This window comes from Neolamprologus brichardi, chromosome 17 (assembly GCF_056152115.1).
Source record: "Neolamprologus brichardi isolate AB-2024 chromosome 17, ASM5615211v1, whole genome shotgun sequence".
In the NCBI taxonomy this organism is placed as follows: domain Eukaryota; kingdom Metazoa; phylum Chordata; class Actinopteri; order Cichliformes; family Cichlidae; genus Neolamprologus; species Neolamprologus brichardi.
Window position 1 is genome coordinate 7,005,386 of NC_142120.1, and position 24,324 is coordinate 7,029,709.

A 24,324-nucleotide genomic window follows, 5' to 3' on the forward strand; every position below is an offset into this window, starting at 1 on the left:
TGGTTGTATTGGTGGCTCATGGTCACTGCCGGATACATGATTGTGTCCCATGTGGGCAAGTGCTGAATATTGAACAGGATTTATTCATAAATCATTAGCTAGCTAGGGTGTGAAAGCTGGATAGAAAGTGGAAGATTAGGAATGTCATGGAGGGGAAAGCCAAGAGATGAACATTGTTGCTTAAGGAAGATTAGTCTGAAATATTTTGATTACCTGCGTACAACCCACATCACAACACGAACTCCACGTTTATGGCTCTTCCAGTGTCGCAACCTGCAAACATGCTGAAGCTCTGCAGCAGTGCCGGTGCTGTCTGAAAGAAAACCTAATATAAAAAAGTGATTGATTCTTATAGAGCCAGGTGATAAAACGATACAAATAATTATCGTGCAAAAAACTTTCCAAGATGACATTATAAAACAAGGTCAATATAAACTGCATGGAGCTCATCCAAATCCATGTTTTTTTACTGACAACACTGAAGGCCAATGACAGTGAGAATAGTCAGCACATGTGCTAACGTTTGGGCTGCTACACACTACAGTATATTAGGAATTCGAGTGAGATAAAAGAGAAAATGAGAACAAAGACTGTTATTGAAAACTCGAACGACTTTGTTACCAAATATGACACTGCAGTGGATACAACCTGATACTCAAAGGATTAGGACACTATTGAGGAATTAATGTGGCGATATTTCGGCTATTTAAAGTCTGACAAAGAAGCAGAGCAGTATACACTGTAAACTGTGTTGAAAACATGTTTCCACAATGGCGGCTTACACACATTACAAGACACGATGTCGGTAAACATGGTCGAAAATGTCGTATTTTAAGCAGCTGAGTGCAAAGCGTACACCTGGCCCATTTATGAGCCTCACTACCCAGTACTGCACTTCATGTGGCCAACAATTTGAAACAGTTTGTCTATATACTACAACAGTATTTATTTAAAATACGGTTACAGTGTTGCAGTACATTTATCATGTTCAGCTTATGACAAAAAACTCATGAAGTTCATTTTGGTTTAAATCTATATATCGTGATTATATATCAATGTTGACTGATGTGAGGTGGGAAAACGACCAAGATTTTTTTTCTTCCATTTTTACCCAGTCTTGGATCATTATGTGAGAGACTATTACAGCCATATATATTGTAAATAATCAGAGGATGCTGAATTATACAGTGGCCTTTCTTCTCCAGGTATTTGACAAATTGAATGACATTGACACACAAAAGCTGTTTGCCTCTGAAAATAGCTTTTTATATGTTAGGACTTGTACAGCCATTCCTGAGTGGCTAATATATGAGCACAGGAGGAACATGTTGCTGACTCCATTTGCTGTTTTCACTGTCTTCAGCTACAAGTGTCCTTTGGGTTCTTTGATCTCAAATCACTGTGGGCCTTCACCTCAACCATCCCCAATTTTGCCTAAAAATATTATGGTCCCATTTTTGGACTTCTATATAATGATTGCTGTGAAATGTGGGCATCTTATTTCAAATACTTTTCGAAATACTTTTGTCAAACCACTTGCAGCAATTTTTTTGTTTGAACATGAATATCTCAAAAACTAAAGATACAAACCTGAAATTTTCAGTGCCCTTTCTTACCATCAAAATGAATCAATAGCTGTGAAATTGGGACAGACGGATCAAAAAACATCTCAGTATTGAGGACTAAAAACAAAAAACCTCAAGCAGTCTTATAAAGCCCCGTATTTGACCGCAAACTCATTAGAATTAAACATTAAAAAGATGTCAAAACACAATTGGTGACAATTTCTGAATAGTATATAGCTGAATTTCACAATAATGCAAAACAAAACATACTGAATACATTTTTACATGAAATTCTTAGTCAAAAAAAGAAGAAAATGCAATTTTCTTCATTACACTTGTTTAAGCTGTGGACCATAAAATGTTTATGCAAATCAGAGATGGTCAAACTGAAAATAGTTTCTTATTTGAGATTGAAGGACCATCTTAGAAACTGTCATGTCAGGTTACTGTAAAGTCAACTCTAATCTAACCAGTATGTGATCACTCACAACAACAGCCCTTCATTCAGAATTGCCACTCGTGGTGAGCAGTAAGCTGCAGGAACACCTGACCAGAATTTGGCTGACGGGTTATTGTACGCGGATGAGCACCAGCTCATTCATTACTTTGAGTTTATTTGCAGACTTTTATTGCCACAAGCTGAAATACAGATTTAAACCTTTTCTCACAGATGAGGTGTTTAGCACTGCAAGCAGAATTGGTCTATAAATGGTGCTGTGTCATTCACATATAAGCCACTTTGAATTTTATGATTCTGCCCCTCGCACCCAGTCTCTGAGTGAGAGATCTGATTTCTGATTGAGACTCGAGCTCAGAGACATATGTTATAGCTTGACTATGTCCACTTGTAATTTGTGCATGGCTGTCTGTTAATGCATGCACTGGATTAATAGACTTGAGCTATGGTAGAAGTGATGCATAAATATTACTGGATTCACCCTTATAAGATTGCAGGTGTGCCAGCGATGGAAAAGTGACAGTTTTCACTGATTCACATTCATATAGTATGCGTTTAATGGAAAGGAGTTTTAATAGCTTTTAGACAATGCTTACCCCATACCTTAGTAATAAAAATCCTGTTAATTCTGTGCTTTTCAAAGATTAGCTAGGGAATAGAAATCAGAACTGAATGGGTTACGTTTGGGTTGTTCTTCTCATGCTGTTTGCTTGTTCTCATTTTACACAGGAATAAGTGAACCACTGTGCCATTCTCTCTGGCAGTAGCCCCTGTTTCCTTTGTGCCCTGTGGTAATCTTGTCCCAAAAAACATCCAATAAGCCCTCTATCCCCAGCTCCTAAAATGACCTGCAATCCTTCAGTGCAACTCTGAGCTCTTAAAGCCCCTCATTTAATCTCCCATCCAATAAACTTTCGAGACCAGCATACCCATTACAGGTTGCATGAGGTCAGCGATGTTTGCACCAATGGCTGCCCTTGTAAATAATATAAAGCAGCAGTTCTGACTTGTTCTGCTTGTGTTGTTTTGGAATCTTCTATGTTCCAAAGAACAGCAGTTTAATCCTCATATTTTTATTTATTTATCTCCTTGTACGATGGCCATTTTTAATCACAGTGCTGATAAGAGTGGACCTCAAAGGATCAATCGAAATTACTTCCTTTCAAGATTAACTGTAATCACTGTAGTTTTTAACCTAACCTCTTCTTCTGTATGCTAACGAGCATTTCCATTCATTAAGAGAGTTTATAAGGATGTATAGATGGATCATTCCAGTCCTTTTCTATCACTGCTTCCTTTCTTAATGCTCTTAGTTTGTGGGCTCACGTCTTGGGTCAGCAAGGGCAAAGCTTAGTTTTGATGGCAGCGGTTCAGCCTGCGCTTGAACAATTGACAATTAAACAAGAATACTGAGGTAGGAGAGAGGGAAGGGGAAAAAATGAAAGGAAGGGAAAACAATTCATTGCATTGTGTTGTTGGCACATGGGCGGAGCGGTTTGGGCTGGTTTACAGGAAAGGAAAGGCTAAAAAGAGGCAGAGGGCAAGAGGTGCAGCCACTGACATGATCATTGAAAGATGATGTCCCGTCAATGCACAAGGCCCTGAATCAAACCGCACTGTACTTGGCAGTTCGTCCCACCCACACACACACACGTGGCAATGTTGAAGAAGGAAAAGAGTGGGGAGAGCAGTGAGCGCTGTGTGAAAAAGGTAAGAAGAATGGATGAGAAGTGGATTAGTCTGACTTATGACATGTTATTTATCGAGATTAAAATGATATTGAGAGTATCGGTGCTTGGGTGGAATTGAAATGGAAGGAGAAATGCTCAGCTAATCAGCTAGCATCCTGACCAGATAATTTGTGATGAGTTTTAACTATTTTATCGAGAGCTTTAATGCTGCATTGCTTTCCTTTCCATGCCTGTTTAGTAAGGTGCACATTCTCCAGGCTGAATCACCAGGGTTTGGGCTCTACTTAAGAAATGTCTCAGAGATCACGAAGCAAAAAATGGGGGAAATGTGTATATTGCTGATGATTTCAGATCGTAGAGGTGACTTTTGAGTGAACAGCAGCTCTCGCTCATGAAATTTACCGAATGTCTCCACACATTATGAGAATAAATAAGTCAATACATACAAAGCCTCCTGGTATTTTGACTCGTACATGCACACACATACATACATACAAGAACCTGAAAATTTTCAAGGATATCTTTTTGCAAGGATGAAAATTATTTAAAAATGAGTACATGCTCAAAGAAGTGATGCTCTTTCAGCTGCTTTTATTTATTTTTTTTAGCCTTGTGCCACATCCATTAGACATCCATGTGGCAATGTAAAAAAAGCCTTTCTTTCTATGAATTTATGGACACCATTATTGCTCATTTAATAAAAGCAACCTGACTAATAAAAAGGTTTTAATGCATGTACACACACACTGGCAGTTTTTGTTCTTGTCGTGTGGCTTTATTGTAGGAATAAGTCAGCCATTCATGTGCTGTAATATTATCACTGGATGAATTATGATGCACCAAGTCATTGGCTTTAATGCAACACTGAAAGAGAGGCTCATGGTCAGTTAAGTGTCCTGAAAGCGGCAAATAGCCAAACACATCCCGCTCATTTTCACAGAACCAGAATGAACTAGTGCACCTCGCGTGGCCTTGTCACTGCTTGATAATAGCCTCATTGTCTCTTTTATCTTTCAGAGTCAGTGAACTCAAAGGCAGTCTCCCTCCTCAGAGACTATAGTGAACTTGTTCTCTCTCTCAGTTTATTGCTGTCTTATTTATCTATTTTATGGATCTTCTCTTATCTGTAAAACATTTTTCACTCAGGATAGCATTCTCTTAATCAGGAGCTTAACGTGAACCTATAGTAACCTGAGCTAAAAAGCGATCAGTTTATTAAAGATGCAAAGTTTTCTTTTCCTGGCTTTCAAATTGCTTTGTGAGTCCTGTTTGTGAATAGTTTTATTTAAATACATTTTTCAAAGCTCAATTCCGATTGCCTGAATGTTTCTGCGTCCTTCTCCACCAACAGATCCAGTTTGCAGACCAGAAACAGGAGTTCAACAAGCGTCCCTCCAAGATCGGACGGCGCTCTCTGTCCCGCTCCATCTCCCAGTCCTCCACAGACAGCTACAGCTCAGGTAAACAGATTTTATGTTTGGGTGACTCATCCTGATTATGATAGCTATTATTCTTGGTGTCAGTGTGCTCACAGTAATGTCTTGTCATCGACTCAAGTAACGTTATCCTTACCTGCTCAGCTCCACTCTTCTCAGTTTGTCCTCATGAAACAAAGAGCACAGGAGTGAGACTTGAAAGTTGGTAGCATAGTAGAGGCTCTCGCACTGAGCCAAATAAAGTCGGCCTTGTTGGGAAGTTGCGAGCAGTGGTGGAAGAAACGCTGAACAAAATATAGTAGGGCCGTGCAAGCCTTGTTGGCACAGACAGACATCTACAGACTAAAGCAGTATCTTAAATAGACTAAAATGACCTGTTTGTTTAAGTATATAGCGCAGACTTCATCACAGTGTCTCTCTTTCGCCATACCTGCATTCCTGTCTTAAACTATAGCCTGTTACTCAATCACTTTACCTTGCTGCTTATCTGATATTCCAGGGGGATGTTAAATTTTCCATCGAATTCCACCTGGATGAATGGTTGACTGGACTTATCTACCACTTCTGTCCTTCACTTCTGTGTTTCTAGCTCTCTTTCTCACACTGTGACCCTGGGTTTATGTGAAACTGTGGGCCCTGTGTTAGAGGATTAGCAGGTGCCGAAGCATTGGGTGTGGCTGAAACCAAATAGGATGGCCCTATTGGTGATTAACTGGAAAGCTGGTAAAGATAAATATGCCAAAAGAGTTTAAGCTGGCAGCTTGTATCAGCAACTGTAAGGTGTCGTTTTATGTCTTACAGTGCAAGTTTCATTGTATGTATAGATAAGGGGTTTCTTTGTTTTGTAAATTTGGTTTAAGTATGCATTGTCATGATGTTATGATTTTCATTGGGAGTAACCAGGAGAGACAGGTGATTTGGAGACAATACACTCTGTGTATGATTAGTTTGAGTTCAAGCTGCAACGATTTATCAAGTAACTCGAACAACTTGGTTATTTAAAAAATGTTTTTTTAATCTTTTGCTTTCTTTCATCCAGAATTGTTGAACTCAGTTTAATTGGTTTCAGATTTTTGCAACTTGATTATGTTTAATTACACATATTACTTAATATATGAAGCAGAAGTGCTAACAGTAAGTCTTAGTTTTTTCTACACGATAAAGAAATGCTGCTGTCATAAATGAAGTCTCTTAAATTGTGAGAAATAAACGTATAACATTGTTTCACGATACAGCATTTCGGTGTAAGAGACTTTCGTAATTGAACTTGAAACTTGATAGCTAGATGGTGGTCCTAATGTATTTTTATTTTTTGAGAAATAAACATAAAAGTGTGTCCATGTGTACAGTGAATAGTGTGCAATGGTACACAGTGTATCTTGTGTGTCCATTGTAGTTAAAAAAAAAAAAACAACAACAAAAAACAACAGCTACAGAAGTTAAAATAAAAGCATATGCACTTATTACAACTCTGTCTGTAATGATGTTTAAATTAGGCTGAAGGCTGGCAACAGCTGCCCCGCTTTCTATCACAGTGATGCCTGAAACAACCAGGGGCGAGTCTAAAAGGGGGGAAAGGAGTGTAGACCATATATATTTCAAGCTGAAATGTCATGTCCAGTAACATACATGAACACCAAAGCTACCTCATCTATGAGGTACAACACAGACCTTTCAGAACTATTTCCCTCACCTACTATGGAATCATAAGACGAAGACACTGTGAATGCTATGTTATTATATGCTGTGTTTAATTATTAGTTAGTTTAAACGAATAAAAGCACATAAGGTGGTTAAGGTTAGGAGTAAACGGGTCACACTGATGGTGTAGAGCTCTCAAATACTCATCACTAATGTAACTGATAGCTGTAGCCATAGTTTGAGTAGATTGATGCAACACTCCTGTATATTTGGAAATGGTTAACATGGCTCTGCTCAAATACCACAAAAACAAGAAGGGACAAGGGAGCAAAGGTTCTTTATAAATCGGTCACTATAATCCTGGCTTTCCTTTCCTTCTCAGTTATCAGTCGCTTTTAAATGCGATATTGCATAAGCCACTTGGACTCGGGCTCTTTTGATGTCCTGCTGTGTGTCAGAGTCACAGGCCACGTAACTTTAAACGACACCATTTAACATGATGAATTAATCTGCATGATGGCGCTAGGACAGACAGATGGATGGCAAACGGACACATGGACTGTCAGTCAGTATTAGTGCATGTGCATAATGGATCCCTCAGGTCAGGGGTGCTAAAAAGGAAGAAAAGCCCCTGCATCAGTACTTTTATTCAGAGAAGATGAGGCGTTTCGGCTCTGTAACTTCCCACTGGCACATGTGCAGACAGCTCTGTGTTTTCATAGGCGCTTGTTGGGGTCAGCTGAGAAAGCGACATTGTGTTTTTTCCCTTTCTTTATTCCTGTTTGAGACATTAAGTTGTCTTAAAAAAAATCAGCTCTGAATTTCATTTTTAGCTCCAAACTGCACACTTGTGCACTTTTCTCTGCTGTGTGATTTGGATCTATCCCAGTCTCCTACCACTAAATCATAACTTCTTTTTTCTTTCTTTTCACTTTGTTTTTTTTCTTCTTCTCTAGCGCAGCGCTTTATCTCCCCTCCCAACCAGCTCAAGAGTCCCCAGGAACCTCTCGCTCCTGCCTCGGGCTTTCACATCACCACTTAAAAAAAATTATCTGCATTTTCTTCAAGATATTGAGATGATGAGGAGTGCACTTAGTCTGCTTTTATTTCATTCAGCAGACGTCTCTGTCACACATCTTTGGATCCCTGTGTTAACACCTTAATCACTGTGAACTCCTTGACATGTTTCAGACTCCAGTGCAGAACCTTGTGCTGCTTTTTTTTTTTTTTTCCTCCTCGGCTGATTCCCTGTCTTTCCTCATAATTCCCTCACTGGAGTGATTCTGATTTGTCTGATGGCTCCCACAGTACAGAGACTACAGCAAGCACCAGTCACGCAGCTTCCCCCAAAGCACTTTAGTTTAGGATCCTTTAATTAGGGTTCTTTTTAAAGCTGGTGGTCCTAGTCTGTAAAGCAGAACCAACACATTTACAGTACATTGTAAATAATGACATGACAGTACAGGTTCCAGGTAGAGTTAGCATGTAGCTGAAGTTTATTGTCACTGTGAAGCAGACCGGGGCAAAGGCTTCTGAGCCTGACTGATGATAGTTTGGATGTTTTTAAGCTTTTTTTAGATTTTGTGTTTCTTGAGAAGAATTTCATCATGCAAAACCTTTTTCCCTCACCTGGTTTTGTCCCAACGTGTTTTGGAAGTAGGACAACAGGGTATTTTTTTTCCATTGGTAGATGATTTGTTTTTCAGTTTTGGGGATTTAGATTTTTTTTTTATATTTCAAATCAACTCACTAATTATGTTTTACTTCATCAGCTTTTACCTGATTTAGGCACTCTGCATAGAATTTCATAGATTTTCCCAAAGAAGGACAAGTAAAAAAAAAAATCTTTGGAACTTTTTCTAAGGATATCATTTACATGTACAGCCAAAAACACAGCACAGACATTGTCTTGACTTCATGGGTGTTACCCCCGGACATGAGGTGACGCTATTGTTAATCAATATCGATTGTTTGTAATGAACTAAAACTTGGAGAATTGGATTCGGGATATCCTCTTACACCCTGAAACCTTTGTTTTCCTGTCTGCACTTAAAGGCGTGTGTGATGTTGGCATCATGCACTGTTTGTACTCATGGAGGAGTACACCCTGTGCACCTCCATGTATAGAAATGTACAGTACATTTGAAACCACACAATAATGCAAAGTGCAGACTGTGCATATGACTGTTTATATCACAGGTCCAGTGATACTACTCAAACATGTTTTCTTTTTATATCCAAGTGTAAATACTTAAGTCCAATAACATCCTGTGTTTACTTTCTGCTTCAGTCGGAGGTGATAAAGCTGCTAGTTTTGCTCTTAGTGGGAAAAGTTTGGCTGGCGGCTCTATGATAAATTAAAGCGTGTGGTGCCTGAAATCTGTAGACTAACAAATTCAAGTTGCACATTTGAGTTTAATGCATTCTGATGAAACCAGAGGCTGAGGGAATCCATGTTTAGGTACAGAATACATTTGGTGTATTCTGTACTTAAACATGGATTCACTGTTTACAACTTTTTTTTGTTTTGTTTTGTTTACAGCGGCAATATTTTGCCTCCTATGTGACGTGTTGACATGCTGACAATGCCTGTGTGTGTGTGTTTGTTTGCAGCGGCATCATACACAGACAGCTCTGATGACGAGACATCTCCTCGTGACAAACAGCAGAAAAACTCCAAGGGCAACGGCGACTTCTGCATCAAAAACATCAAACAGGCCGACTTCGGCCGCAGAGAGATCGAGATAGCTGAGCAAGGTGAACCAGCGGGCAGTAGCTTTAAAAACTGGGAACTGAGCTAAATACCAAACTGCTGTTGTGACCACAATTTAAAATCAAACTCAATGTATTTCATTGACATTACTCTCTAATTACCTAGCAGAGAGCCTCGCTCATCGAGCTACTCCACCGCACGAGGCGATGGATTAGTTTTGAAGTATTAGGAGGATTAAATGATGGGAATTCCTTAATCATCCAGATCAATCCTGTATATCCACTTATGTGCATTTGTGTGTATGTGTGTGTTTCCTTTTCTTTCAGAGATGCCAGCACTGATGGCTCTGAGGAAGCGAGCCCAGGGGGAAAAACCCCTCGCTGGTGCCAAGATTGTGGGCTGCACCCACATCACTGCCCAGACTGCTGTAAGTAGTAGCAGTGCAAAACACTCACACACTTGTTTGTTTATTTTTCTCTTCTGCCACGACGAAAACTCAAACTTGACCCTCGTCTTCTCCCAAGGTGCTGATGGAGACTCTGTCAGCTCTGGGCGCTCAGTGCAGATGGGCAGCATGCAACATCTACTCCACCCAGAATGAGGTGGCAGCTGCCCTGGCAGAGGGAGGTGAGGCTCAGCGTTCCCATGTGGTGGCACCTGACCTTTTCTTCTCTCCTTTTTGCCGCCTAAAATATTAATGCGCTCGCTTTTCCCATCATGCTCACATCCATTGTTATTCATACACTCGTATGCAATATGTATTCAACGCTTCCTCTCTTTGTAGGTTTCAGTGTATTTGCGTGGAAGGGAGAATCAGAGGACGACTTCTGGTGGTGCATCGACCGCTGTGTCAATGTGGAAGGCTGGCAGCCCAACATGGTAGCTCACCTACATATCTAAATAAAACTTATCACAGAAAAGTTGCCTCTGTGGTTTTTACATCAAACAGTCCTCATTGGTAGGCCATTCATCTGTTGTGTAGTAGGTTTTTAAATGTATTTTTACGTGATGATTGTCTACCACTGTGGCTAGAAGTGAAGAAAGGGGCATTCATTATATCAGATCATTTATTCTGCATATTCAAACATAGAAAACTTATCTTTCTGATTTCTCGTCAGATCTTGGATGACGGTGGTGACCTGACTCACTGGATTTATAAAAAATATCCCAGCATGTTCAAGAAGATCAAGGGCATAGTAGAGGAGAGCGTTACTGGTGTGCACAGGTAGGACGTGGTGTCTTTTTAGTTTAGTTTTTTTTTTTTTTTTTTGTGTGTGTGTGTGTCATAAACGTCGATTCATCCATTCTGATTCAACACACTTGTTAAGTTCAGCAGAGATCCCTTTATGGTCCACTGGTTGTCCGTTCTGTATGTGTACTGAAGTCAAATCAGGAGTTTGTACATGTTGTGGGGAGATGTGATTCTGACCAATTCACACAACGTTTAAGCCGACTTGGAGCAAGGAGTGTTCAGTCACACACAGGAGAACCATAGTCTGAGAGTGTCTGCACGTTTTCCTGAGTGGATCTAGAGGAAAACCGTCCAGCTTGTAGAGCAGGTGTGAGAGCCTGCACCTCTCTCTGTTACTAAGGAAATATAGAAATGAATATGATTCTATTGATGTCTTCATCAGTTCCCCTTATTAATTCTGGGTCAGTCCCCTCTGAGTTTGGGAAAGGAGGCCTGCACAGGTTTTCAGAGTCGACGGTTGACATTAGACAAAAAGGCCTGCATTTGTTTTGCACTGTTTAGCCAAAATAGGGTTGATCCAAAAAAAACTGGATTCAGAGGAATTGATGAGGTTTTTGAGCTCGTTTCCACGGGAGAATGTTGTGCAAGAAGCCTTCCTTGCATCTTTGTTCACGGACGCATACAAAGACTCCCCATCTGTCGGTGGGCTCCTCTGTGCCAGCAGCCGCAGTAGCAGGTTGCCCTGGGTTCTGGCTCCAGCTTCACCGCGGAAAGGACGGTGCCTGCAGGCAGCTCTATAGACGTCCTGCAGAGAGGAAAAAAACGTCCGAACAACCTGCTCTCACTAGTTTGGCATGCTGGGGTTTTGTGCTTACATGTGGTCTGTGTGATAATATTTAATGCTGATCTTGTTTGTTTGGTGTTTTTGTTTTTTAAATCACAGCTGTGAGAAATATGCATTCATGCTGTGTAAGCATGAATGCGCTAACCAGCTAGCCCATTATTAGTGCAGTCGTCTTGGAGATGCATGTCAATGAATTTTAGGGCTGAGTTTGTGATTGAGCCCCAGTGGGAGGGGGTATTTGTTTAGATGAGGAGTACAGGATCTACCTCCAGATGAATGAGACATTCCACCTTTAGGTAGATAAAACCAGGTACTGTAAATGTGTCTGTTAATGTGCTGGTTTGTGTATTTATTTCTCACTGAAGAAGTGTTTACATAATCTGTGGTGTGCCAACATCACCATCTAGTGGTGAATATGTTCTCCACTGTATATTTGTGGCCTGGTAGCAAAATTTCAACTTGATTTGCGCAAATAGAAACACGTCAGTTAAATCTAAATGATAAAACAAATCCTTTCAAAGATTTAAGCAGCAGCTGCTCCTGGCAGGATTAATTTGCCACCTTTCTTCCAGTCATTGAATTAAGAGACATATTTGATTGTATTCTGATGTAAAGTTTAAATGTTTTTTGGTGTGTGTTTGTGTGTGCAGGTTATATCAGCTGTCCAAGGCCGGGAAACTCTGCGTTCCAGCCATGAATGTCAACGATTCAGTCACCAAGCAGAAATTTGACAACCTGTACTGCTGCAGAGAGTCCATCTTAGACGGGTAGGAAATGATCTCCTGTTGAACCTTGTTAGAATTATAAAACAGGCCAGGTTTTTTGTTTTTAATAACATGCATTGCTGCAAGGTGTATACACCCGCATCCACTCTGCTCCAAACAGTGTGAATACATATTAGGTCGCCTGTGTGTTATAACAGTGTTTCTGTCCTCAGCCTGAAGAGGACTACTGACGTCATGTTTGGAGGCAAACAGGTGGTGGTGTGTGGATATGGAGAGGTAAGACCACCGTCCTCGTCGCGCACCTTTCTTGTTCACACAGTGATGCAAACACTGAAGCCTTGTCCTGTCTCCTGTGAGTTCGCTTATGCACATGAACAGATTTCAATGTAGCACGACAAGTTAGATAATTGTTTTCGTCCTTTTTGAGGCATCTGAGTAAGGATGGGGATTTGCTAAGGCCGTGGCAATTAAATTTGTAAAAGTCCTGCTTGAACTTGATTAATACAGAACAAGCCACCAGAGAGTTTTGTCCTAATAGAACATCCAAGTGATGGTAGCAGAGGCCAGCTGCTTTGGATTTTTTAAAAAGTGTATAAATTTCTTTAAACCTTTTCTTTCTTTCTTTTTTTTTTCTTTTTCTTTGCTTCGGGTTTAAATTAAAACCTAACGGGGCTAATGTGTCAGTGTACAGTAGGAGGTCTTTTCTTTGAACCCAAGTGCTCAACTTACTGACACGATTGAATGAATTCTAAGTGTGCCTTGTGGTCAACGCTGTGTACCGTAGTTGCTATTAAACTGGAACACGCTTCAAAACATAGCCCTTAGTTTTGACCTTTTTGTGTGTAACAGAGGACTTTGAGTGAAATTAAAATGTATGAGGTTTTAAAATGGTAAAAAGATTACTTCAAATTACTCCTATGTTAGTGCTTTGTCGTGGCGTAAGTAATCTGTCCTCTTCAGAGGATTTGGGGTCAAATTGTGGCCTGCATACTGACAAATGCAACCCAGTCAAGTAGGACGTACTGGTATTTATTTGATATAATATATTACTACTGAGTCATACTAAATGGACAGTAGTGCTACAAAATAGGTGTTTTGATCCTTGTTGCTTCCACGTGGCTCCTATTGTGTGACTGGTTGATTAAGAAACACGTTGTTTTCAGTCCTTTTTCTAAATAGTGAAATAGTGTGCACACTTACACTCTACATCCACTCAAACAGAAGCATCATGGACAGTTTCTGCATGTGATATGGGTTTATGTCCTTTGTGTTAACTCCATTTTTTTTTCTCTCCTCAGGTTGGAAAAGGCTGCTGCGCTGCCCTCAAAGCAATGGGCTCCATCGTCTACGTCACAGAGATCGACCCCATCTGTGCCTTGCAGGCCTGGTGAGACTTCTTCAGCTCTTGTTCTTCCTTTGTTGCCGTTGATGCTGCATTCATCTTACACACTTTCTTTAACCAACCGTAGCATGGACGGCTTCAGGCTGGTGAAACTCACCGAAGTCATCAGACAAGTGGATATCGTCATTACCTGCACAGGTTGGTTCAGCCTCTGTCCTTACCTGACAAGAAGAATCACAATGCAAAGAGAAATCCAGCTTAGATGTTGCATTTTAGGAGGAGTCCCTGGTATCATTCATTCAGGGTGCCTAAACGGATAATAGGTCCTTGTAATCAGTCTGCAGCAGCTACTAATAAAGTTCTTAACTCGGCAGCCAGCAAGTTGTGCGCTTGAAGCAGAGAATTACTCGCCCTCTCAGCTTCATTAGTCGGTGCTGCTGGCAGGCGAGCTGCAGAGGTCTGTCCTTAGGTGGAAATGGCAAAGATAACAGCAAAGATAATAAAAGGATTTGTGGCCTCAATAAAGTTCAAGAGTGTTGTGAAATAAAAGAAACAAATATATTAAAACACGCTGTCATAACTCCTCTTATCTCACACATACACACAGCAGTCTCTTTGTTTGGTTTTTATTTACCTCTATCACGTCTTTTTTTTATTGCTTAGCAAAATACTTTAGCTTGTTTTGATCTAAATAGATAAATACAAAACCATTTAAAATGCTCTATGTAGACTAAATTACATTCCCTAATTAACTTTGTTCAAGTCGTGAAATAAGTAATTAAACCATGAGCGATAAGGGCAATCCTCCTTCTTTCCCCCCCCAGTACATAGATTTCAGAAAACCTGTTCAGTCCCTTTACAGCGTCATATTTGATTAAAACCTCACGTACAGCCGAGCCTCTTTCCTTCCTCTGGAGATTTTTGCTTCCTCAACGTTTCTCTCTGTTCTTTGTGTCCTCTCCCCTCATCAGGCAATAAGAACGTTGTGGTGAGAGAGAACCTCGACCGCATGAAGAACGGCTGCATCGTCTGCAACATGGGACATTCCAACACTGAGATCGATGTGGTCAGTTGCCAGTTTGCACGAGGTCTAAACTGTAGTCATCTCATCAGATTTAGGCATGTTAAAACACTGCCACTAGTTACGAGTTTGGAAGACTGAACTAATCGATCGAGACTGTAAAAGATTTCTGCCCCCCTGTTAAATGTCCTCACGTCTGTAAAGCTTGACCTGGGGCAGTGATTGCTCATTGTTGTCATGGTAGCAGTCGACGTAGACTTGAGTAAGTGTGGCGTCAGTAAAAGGTCTGATCTATAACCTGCTGTTACACTCAGAAATAAATATATATATATATATATTTATTTCTATCCATCTATTTATATATATATAAATAGATGGATAGTTAGTTTCCTAGAAAAGCAAGAAAAATGTGGAGCTGCCACTAGCCTTTCTTTGGTTACGTAATGCTAAAACTAGCAGACCTTTACAAGCTTTCAAACCATAAAGATGGTTAAGCTTTTATCCAGGGCAGCCATGAATCTTTGTCTTTGAAATACACATTTACCAATAAAAAAACCCCATAAAAATAAATCATTAAGTATCACCAGTCACATGCAAGAACTTGCACCACACAGTGTAACTGTCTTTGACCCATGTACACAATGAAATCAACCTGTGCAGCTGCATGTTTAAGATATTTGCTTTAGTACAAAAGGCTGTACCAGCAGGACACTTCAGAATGACGCTTAATCATCTTCATATACAGAGATGAGCGGTTTAGGCTAATGTTAACAACAAATAGTGGATAAATGTCACATGTGCAGCTTTCTTTTTTACTTCCTTAATGTTCCAATGATGCTTTAAGCCTGTTTCAAGTGTGTAGCAGCAAAACGAGATTAATTACTTACCTCAACCTTAAGTTATTATAGGTTTCCCTGTTGCTTAGGGAATCTTTTCAGGTCATTCATTTAGAGTTTACAGTACACTTGTGGAAATTGTGAAGATAAAAATCAAGAGGCTAGCCAGTCTGTGCGATAAGTCTGCTGGAATGGAAACATAAGTTTAATGAGAGATGGCTAGACGTGGCGTTAACAAGATTACTGCTGGTGTTTAAAGCTTGGTGCTTGCAAAGCAAACTGCACTGCTTGTTGAAACTTTGATTTCCTTTTTTCATTTTGACTTATTGTTCATTTCAACCAGTTAGTTGTTTCAAAATCAGTAATAACAATGGGCGATGGACAAAGGAAACCGTTCATATGAAAGGAAGCTCTGAGTCACTCCAGTCCTGGAAATGAAGCGTGCTCAGTCAACATATGACTCGTGATGAGACGTCATAGAGCAAACAGCCAAATACAAATAACCGATGATGTCGTTTCTTCCTTATAGGCAAGTCTGCGGACTCCTGAACTCACCTGGGAGAGAGTGCGCTCTCAGGTGGACCACGTAATCTGGCCGGATGGAAAGAGGATAGTCCTGCTGGCAGAGGTAAACACACCCAGCCATGCGTCTTCCTTCTAATCCTGGTGTCTAATTGGCATCAGTTCAGTCTGGGGTACAACAACAGGCAACTAGACACTTTTGGTGTGATGATGTCGATAATATGTCCATATTTAAATAAATGGTTGCCATAAAGTGATTCATGGTGCTGCGATACAAAAACAATGTAAAATCCTAGAAGAAAACTTTTACTTTATTTAGAGAGCTGGATATTCCACTTTTCATTCTTTCATTCTCTTAAGCACCTCTTTGTGTAACTGGAAGTCAGGAGTTCTTTTGTAAGACAGAGAGCCCCCTAGCTAGTGCTGTTCTGCATTACTTTGTATGTAGACTGTAACTGGCAGGCAAACAGCCACTCAAACAGAGCAGTACATAATGCATTAATGTTAGCAGGCAAAATAATCGAATAACGTGTCCAAATTTATGCCTAAAACACAAAGTCGTCTGTGTTCAGACAGCAGAACCTTGTGAATGCTTTCTTCTGCTTTGATACCACAAATATTCCCGTAAGGTTTGTCTTCAGAGTCACAAACTGTATTGGGTTTATGGCCTTTTAAAGAGCACTTTGTAAAATGGGCCCACTGCCATGACGATGTTTAAGAAAATAATTTTAAAGGATTAAATACAGTAGACGTTTACACAGACGATGTTTAACCACATCCGTTAAATTATCTTAAAGTTCGACTGCTTTTAGGCGAGTTTATTCATCCCATTTTCTCCTCTGATTTAATCACTTTGGAAACCTCTTTGGCAGAGTTATCCTCTCATATTTAATAATTGGTTGATTAATCATCATTTAAAATATTCTTTTGTAATGTAGTGCAAGTTGTTATGGAATAAACACATAAACAGGACACTTACCCTTCAGCAAACTTTTTTGCAAGTTTACTTGCAGTAATATGTACACACTCACCCCCTGATCATGAATATTTTAGAATAAGATGAGGTGTGTGTGCGTATGTGACAGAATGAGAGCAGTCCAACAGGGCCAGACAGGCAAACTGCCAGCCTGTCAATGCCTGCCTCTCTGAGGCTGTTTGATCTGCAGACGTGTTAACCACATCAGTAGATTTGCGCCTCCATCCTCACCTCACCTGCCTCCAGATCGCTCTCTGTTCTGATCCTTAAAATAGAGCAGTGCTCCAAAAATGCCATTCAGTTTAAATATACAAAACAACATCTGATCCTTTAGTACAGCTAACATTTGGACGTTTAAAGTTGATTTAAATGGTGGCTCTGTACAAAAAAAGGAAGTTATTTTTTGTTCCCTTTTTGTGTCCCAGTGTAGTAATGCACACTCGGGCATTTATGTCATATTTATGAGCATTATTAAGCTGTAAGATGGTTCACAGACAGCTGCTTTATCATGTGAAAATGCACACAGCACTAGCGAGCAGCGTGTGTGTGAACTTCAGTGTGTACAGCAAATTAAACCCCTGTGTGGAGTTTCTGTTCTGCTTTCATCATCAGCAGTTCAACAACAGTTGAACGGCAGTCTGTTCCCCTCTCTTCGTGTAGCTTTTCAGTTTCAGAGGGATGGTCACTTGGTGCATAGTTAGCAACATCTGTCTTCATCAGTAAGCTAATGCACAGCAGTCATGTGAAAACTCAAAAAAAAGCAAAAAGGGCTTAAAAGTAATCTTATAGCTGCATTCATTAACAGGACTGACTGCAGCGTTGCACAGCTGATACACAGTCGATTTGTTGAGGGACACCGAAATCTGAGTTTATTGATTCCTTTTCATGAATCATTTCCTTTTTACACAAAGGCGCGAGCCTGCATGTGTATTTTTGACTTGTACTCTAACCTTGTGTTGTTGTTTTTGTTTTGTTTTTTCCCTCCTGTCCAGGGTCGTCTGCTGAACCTCAGCTGTTCCACTGTGCCCACTTTCGTTCTCTCAATCACTGCCACCACTCAGGTAGAGCTGTGGATCAATTTGTCTCATTTATATTGTCGCATATGTTTGGCTTGTTACGCTTTGTGCATTCCTGCGTTTGTGTGTGTGGATCTGTCCAGGCACTGGCACTGATAGAGCTCTACAATGCCCCCGAAGGACGGTACAAACAGGATGTTTACCTGCTGCCCAAGAAGATGGGTAAGAGTACCATCACTTCTGGATGTGTTAAAGTAGTGGATGTTTGTATTAAACATTTCAAATAACGACTTCGGCGTTCAAGTAATTTCAATTTTCAGTCTAACCCCAGTGTGAGATAAATACGAATTATTTTGGATTTTATCGGAGTAGTTTTGCATGATTTAGAGTCCACTTTGATATCAAAACACATAAAAACCTCTTGTGTAACAAATACCATCTACGTGGATGTACAGGATGTGATTACAGCACGTTAGAAGGCCTACAGACAGACTACATTTATCTCTGCAGACAGACTCATCTGTTCAGTCCAGAGTCGTCTCCCCGGATAGCAAATCACTCACAGCAGAGTGAATCCTGTGTATCTGTAGACACACGTGTGCATGTCTGCCGCTTGTCACATCTCTGAGCCGTCTCTCAGAGGCTGAGAGCAGAGCGCGCATATCGTAAAGAGAAAAACAAGGAGAAGAATGTAGGTCGGTCTGTAAGCGACCGCCACTGTTATCACAACACACACTGACACAGAGGTGGGAGAGGGCTGGGTTCAGATAAGGAAGAGAAGAATGAGGTCAGAGAAAGGGAAAAAGGAAGACAGTTATCACTGCAGAAGAAAACAGCTGGGAAATCCTGCTACTTCCTGTTCTCATTTAAATGATTAATCAAACATGGACGCCTGGTGAATGTAAACGCGTTCTCTCTCTCTCGCCCTTCAGATGAGTATGTGGCCAGCCTGCATCTCCCAACATTTGATGCGCATCTTACAGAGCTGAGCGACGAGCAGGCCAAGTACCTGGGCTTAAACAAGAACGGGCCCTTTAAGCCAAATTACTATAGGTAAGCAAACACCTCAGCGCACTTGCACTGTTTTGAGTGGTTGACATATAATCCCGTAATTCAAATAATGATCCCGTGTGTATGTACTTGTTATTAAATTGACATAGTGTACCACACCCTCTTATTAAAGCTAAATCCTATCAAAGACCCTGTTGAGTACTGGTGGGTTTAGCATCTAATCAGCCTTTTCACCAAGCGACTTTAGGTCTGAATATTAATGAGCTACAGCAGCCACCAGGTATCGCACCACTATAGCCATGCTTTGTTTTGAGCAAGAGGTTGGTTATCCTGAGATTAATACATGCAGGTGTTTTGTCTACCAGCTCCATATAGACTCAGAACCTAAACTTCCGTGTCGTGCTTACTGTTCAGGTCATTGTCCACTTCAACGTAAACACAAATTTGCAAGTAAAGAGCGGCGTCGCTGGACTGATGCTGTGCAGTAGTGATGTGTGATACGGTATCCGCCCAATGCGACGAAAATGCAGAGCCAGTATTCCTGATACAAAGTAAAGATACTGGTATTTTTGACTTATAACGGGATCTTATGTTGAGGATAGGTGTGTGACATTAATAAGAGATGAATCATCATCATGACTGAAACATTACGTTCACCCCTGCCTCAGCTGGTTGTTCTTTGCGTCTCTTCAGGTGCTGTGACCGTTACCTCTGTCTCTGTGCTTTAGTCTGGATCTGTCTGAAGGCATTTCTTCCTCCTCATTGTTTCTTTTGCTGCTCATTCCAGGAAGAAGCTGTTTCTGTTTTGTGATCTTTCATGTATTCAAATAAGTTGGTGGTGTTGCCAAAGTAGAGAATTTCCCTTCAACACGCATCACTGCTTGCAGTGTTTTCATTTACCGCCTACTAAATACAGCAGAGGAGGGGGCGGAGCCAAGTGTGTCCGTATGGAGCGCATTGGGCTTATAGGAGACAAACAAAAGCATCACTCCTATCCTGGTAGTATTAGCCACTGCTAATACCAGCATTGCTGTGGACACTATCACAATTTCAGTCGATCCACCCAAACCCTACCAAGTGAAGTGGCTAAACTTAAAGAGGAAAATTTAAAGTTGATCTGGATCCGTAATTGAATCCTGGATTATCTAGAAGGAATCTTTACCGTGGAAGGATAAAGTGGCATTTTGCATTTCCTCCCGAGATCAAGCCGAAGAGCTTTTGTTTGTTAGGCAAATGTGCAAATTTCAACACTCACATCCCGTCACATCTTCACAAATGTATATCAAATTAAAAGAAGACAAAAAATAGTTTTGCGGATAATAATCCAGATCCAGGGGTTCGATAAATGTAGTTTTGGTGCATGGATGCAGTCTCAGGCTGCTGTGGATGGACATTTGTTAAACCATTAGGTGAGGCCATGGTTACAGCGATGCCTGTCTGTCAGCCTGAAGGAGCTGCTTCACTCGACTCTCCTCGTCTGTGCAGAACTGTAATGAAAAGCATCAGATTAACAACAAAGTTTGGTAATTAGATATATTTGGGTATATATTATCATTTAAATGTACATTTGGTTTATCCAAAATATTACCCTTTTGATTTCTTCCTTTGACACCTCTCCCATCAGTTTAACCTGCTTGTTTCCGCCACAGTCAGTTCAGTTGCTCCGACAGCTGCTAACATGTATGTTCTTTGTTTTTAAGGTATTAGCCAAGTGTTGTGGGAAGAAGAACTCCGTGAATCATACAGACTCGTAGCGGAGGACAGGAGGGAGGACACAACAGCCAATACACCTGCTTTATATGTAAGGGAGAAGGGGGCGGAGCTCTGACCGAGCCTGCAGGGTGGGGGAGGGGCGTGGCTTTCCCTGCTTATGGCAGTCGTTTTATTTATCCCCCACCTGATAACAGTAATAATAACAATAATAACATTAACTACACCTCGGAGCTGCTCCTGCCATTCACCTCGAGCTAGCTCCCAAACCCCGTCTCCCTCTCACTCGTCATTTCATCATTTCCACCCGGTCCTCTTCAGACGCTCATTTGTATGTCGAGTCGTATGTAAACCTCCATCCTCCCTTCCACGTTGCCAGATCTTTTATCGTTTATCTGTTGAATATGAAATTACTGAAGCTAAAGATATATACTATATTAAAAAAAAAACCCTTGATTTAAAAAACAAAACAAAAAAACTGTGTGAATGAAGACCACCTTTGAAGATTTATCTTGTGTCGGACAATTTTTCCTGTCCCTTATTTTTGTCGTCTTTTCTTTTCTACTTGTGATTTTTTTTTTCTTCTCTTTTTTGTGTATTATTGGGGTGGGACGGGTGGGGCTAGACTGAGGGTTTAGGCGGGGGTCTCAGGGTCCAATCATATCGTTTTATTTGATTGCGAATTGTCTGTTTTTAAGCTTTTTTTCTTATTACGCTCTTATGTCGCTACGGGCCACCCTGTAGTTTTTCTTTCTTTCTTTGTTTTTTAAAACATGAATGGAGGGTGACCCCCGCCAGCCCCTCACCCAAACACCTGCCACTCAAACCCACAGTGAAACCATCTCATTCGCTGCTCTTCTTTCTCACCCGCTCTAGCAACGCCAGTGTTGAAGTAATGAAAAGTATTTTTATTTGGTCCTTCACTTAAACAAGAATACTGTAGTAGAAGCATGGCAGGCTTTTGGATCATCACGAGGGTATACTGTGTATTTAGATGTTTATACAGAAAAGATTTTTCTATCTTTCGTTTATTTCCTCTCCTCTAATATCATTGCAGTATAACGTTCTAATGATGCGTGTAATAAATATACTCGAACTCTCGTTTTAAATACTGTGAGAAAATATTTACAGAAATACCAAACAGCAGCCACCCCGGTACGTAAAGGAGCAGCTCACCTCAAAAATCAAATGTAGTTTGTTTGTTTGTTTTCTTTCAAATGTAGGTTGTAGCTTTGTTTGGATCTGCCTTCTCTTGAACGTCATGGAACTAAAAAGCATTACATTCTCTTCTGGTTCTTGGAGCATTAAAAAAATCGATCTGAAACTAGGTAGCAGTGTCACTTTTGCAAAATTATTCTCCGGCTATTCAAGATAAAGGAACAAAACTCCACCCTAATATTGTGAGCAGCTTCATGTAGGAACTGTTTCCTTCCTGCTGAATTACAACAACCCTCTCACTCATAACGCTTATGTTTGTGACAGGGTGTGAACACTAATGGGTGTCCTCCGTCTCCTGAGCTGTTTGTTTGGCTGATGTAGACAGAAGAAAGAAAATAGTTCCTACATGAAACCTCCAATAACAAGATGAGATTTTTACCCACACCCTGCTGGGCAGGCGGCATAGACACCCAGGTTTATTACTGTGATAACTCGAGAATGAAACAATGTATGATTTTTAACTTGATACCATAGTTGCATCTACTAGAAGGCTAACAGTATTTTTGAGTTACCGCTTTAAGCAAAACCCCACTTCCATTATATTTAAGAGAAGGCAGACGCCTCTACAGCATACATCTATCTGTGCAGTGTACATTGTGGATAAAATAACACTAAATGCCAGGAAAATCTATTTAATCAATGACTGTGAGGTGAGCTGTCCCATTAAGCAGATTTCTTCTGTCAGGTCCTCAGTAAAACACACGGTGCTGTTAAGAATTACTGTATTTGCCATAATCAGATGACACAACTCTTTGGTACTCACAGATGAGTTGAGCTTACAAATGAAAGACGGCACGCACACGACATCTCTGACGTGCACTAGCCTTTCAGGTCCATTTCCGCCTTTTCTCCCACCCGGATGGCGCTTCCTTTCTTTGTCTGTCTTTCTTAAGGCTGTAATGAGCTGCACAGTCGCCATCCACTGCAGCTCGTCCCCAGCTGAGCTGACATTTGAAATTAGAAAAGCCCTGACAGTGATTTCACCTGAAGTGTACCCCGCCGCCACACCGGCTCTGCACCCGAACCGATCACAATCTCTTCTGGCGTGCTGCGAGACGCCGCCAGCTCTGCTTTCACACACTAGGATCAAACGCACACAGAGTGGCTCATTACCCAAGTCTGAAAGTTTACTGTATCGTACTAGATATGAAAGGTAACATTAAAAGTTTTATTTTTTGAAAAGGTGGGAGTGGCACAAAAAAAACTTTGTTTACCAGTTGAATAAGTATGCTTTTGCAGGTCAGTTTAATCGAGTAGTTATGCGTTTTATTTTGAAGGGTTCCTGAGAGGGCTTGTACTACCTATTTGACGAGGTTTCATGCATCTGTTGAAATTTTGGTCAAATAAATAAATAAAACTATGTTCCTTTTTTGTTTTAGGCAAAAATAAGAACAATATGGGAACCCTTTAGTCAAACTATACTGAGTCCCTTTCATCCGTCTCTTCATGTTGTTGACTGCTTGTCTGTAGTACTTAAACCTTTTGTCTTAAGTCTTTTTTCTTCCTTTTGTGCGCGCGTGTGTGAACGAGCGTGACAACGACGACGGTGCACATCTAAATGTCTCTCTGTATTTGTAAGCATCCTTTCTGTTTTGTAGGCCATAGTTGCTTTGTTACCAGCTGCCTCAGGATCCTAGCCTGTGTGTTAGGGGTGGAGAAACCGTTTTGTTTTTCCGTCAGCGCTCTGCTGACCGGGTAGGCGGGGGAAGACACCAGCATCATAGATGTATATACATACTATATGCAGATATGACAACCTTTAAAAGTATAGGAAGGTAAAAGAAGAATCGACACCTGTATTTATTGTTGTAAATCCTCATACTGTTCAAACTGACAAAAATTCAACATGTTTTAAGTTGTCTAATAAAGAAAAAATAAACCCTATGTTTAAATATTGCAAGTGATAATGTTAGATGATGAGCAATAATGACAAAATTCTGTAATCTGAATGAATAAAAAAAAAAAAATGGGGAAAAAAAGTTATTCCTTTGTGTGCTGCTTTATTTCTGCTACATTTAATACACAGTCACCCAGTGTGTTCACATACAGAGGGTTTTTTTTTTTTATGTCGCAGCCTGTGTTGTGTCATCGTGGATTGGTTTCTAGTTGTATTTATGTGCCGTGGAAGAAGAAGACACGTGCAGCTGCTGAGGTCTGTCACAGCCACAGTGAGCTCATCTGAGCCAGCAGCAGTCAGACGGGGACATCTCTGACATCAGCTGAGCCGAGCTGGCTCTGAGCCTCTATTTATTCTAGAAACATTAGTCAAGTTTATGTGAGCAGATTACTTTAAATAGAATCGTATTGTATGTGTGTTACACTATAATCTATTTACGTTCTATTTCAGCTTGTTTCTTTTGAAGCATTTAAAATGAGGTTTGGTTTGGGTGCTACAGCAGTAATGTGCA

At 40.6% G+C, this 24,324-nt stretch overlaps 1 protein-coding gene across 3 annotated transcripts in view; it reads left to right on the forward strand.

Annotated features, from left to right (window-relative positions):
- The window catches only part of ahcyl2b (adenosylhomocysteinase like 2b), a 48,668-nt gene extending 24,773 nt beyond the window's left edge, over nucleotides 1–23,895 (forward strand). For 2 of the 3 annotated variants that reach the window (XM_006780595.3, XM_006780597.3), the window contains exons 2-17: nucleotides 5,065–5,173; nucleotides 9,404–9,547; nucleotides 9,830–9,930; nucleotides 10,028–10,130; nucleotides 10,288–10,382; nucleotides 10,622–10,728; nucleotides 12,190–12,306; nucleotides 12,477–12,540; nucleotides 13,563–13,651; nucleotides 13,734–13,804; nucleotides 14,578–14,672; nucleotides 15,993–16,091; nucleotides 17,954–18,022; nucleotides 18,121–18,199; nucleotides 18,910–19,030; nucleotides 20,689–23,895. In XM_006780595.3, coding sequence (XP_006780658.1) covers nucleotides 5,065–5,173; nucleotides 9,404–9,547; nucleotides 9,830–9,930; nucleotides 10,028–10,130; nucleotides 10,288–10,382; nucleotides 10,622–10,728; nucleotides 12,190–12,306; nucleotides 12,477–12,540; nucleotides 13,563–13,651; nucleotides 13,734–13,804; nucleotides 14,578–14,672; nucleotides 15,993–16,091; nucleotides 17,954–18,022; nucleotides 18,121–18,199; nucleotides 18,910–19,030; nucleotides 20,689–20,695 — 1,470 coding nt within the window. In that variant the 3' untranslated portion in view covers nucleotides 20,696–23,895. Of the gene's footprint in view, nucleotides 1–5,064; nucleotides 5,174–9,403; nucleotides 9,548–9,829; nucleotides 9,931–10,027; nucleotides 10,131–10,287; nucleotides 10,383–10,621; nucleotides 10,729–12,189; nucleotides 12,307–12,476; nucleotides 12,541–13,562; nucleotides 13,652–13,733; nucleotides 13,805–14,577; nucleotides 14,673–15,992; nucleotides 16,092–17,953; nucleotides 18,023–18,120; nucleotides 18,200–18,909; nucleotides 19,035–20,688 lie in introns of those variants that run through there. The other variant, XM_006780596.3, reaches the window with a different exon arrangement.
- Nucleotides 23,896–24,324: the final 429 nt, after the last annotated feature.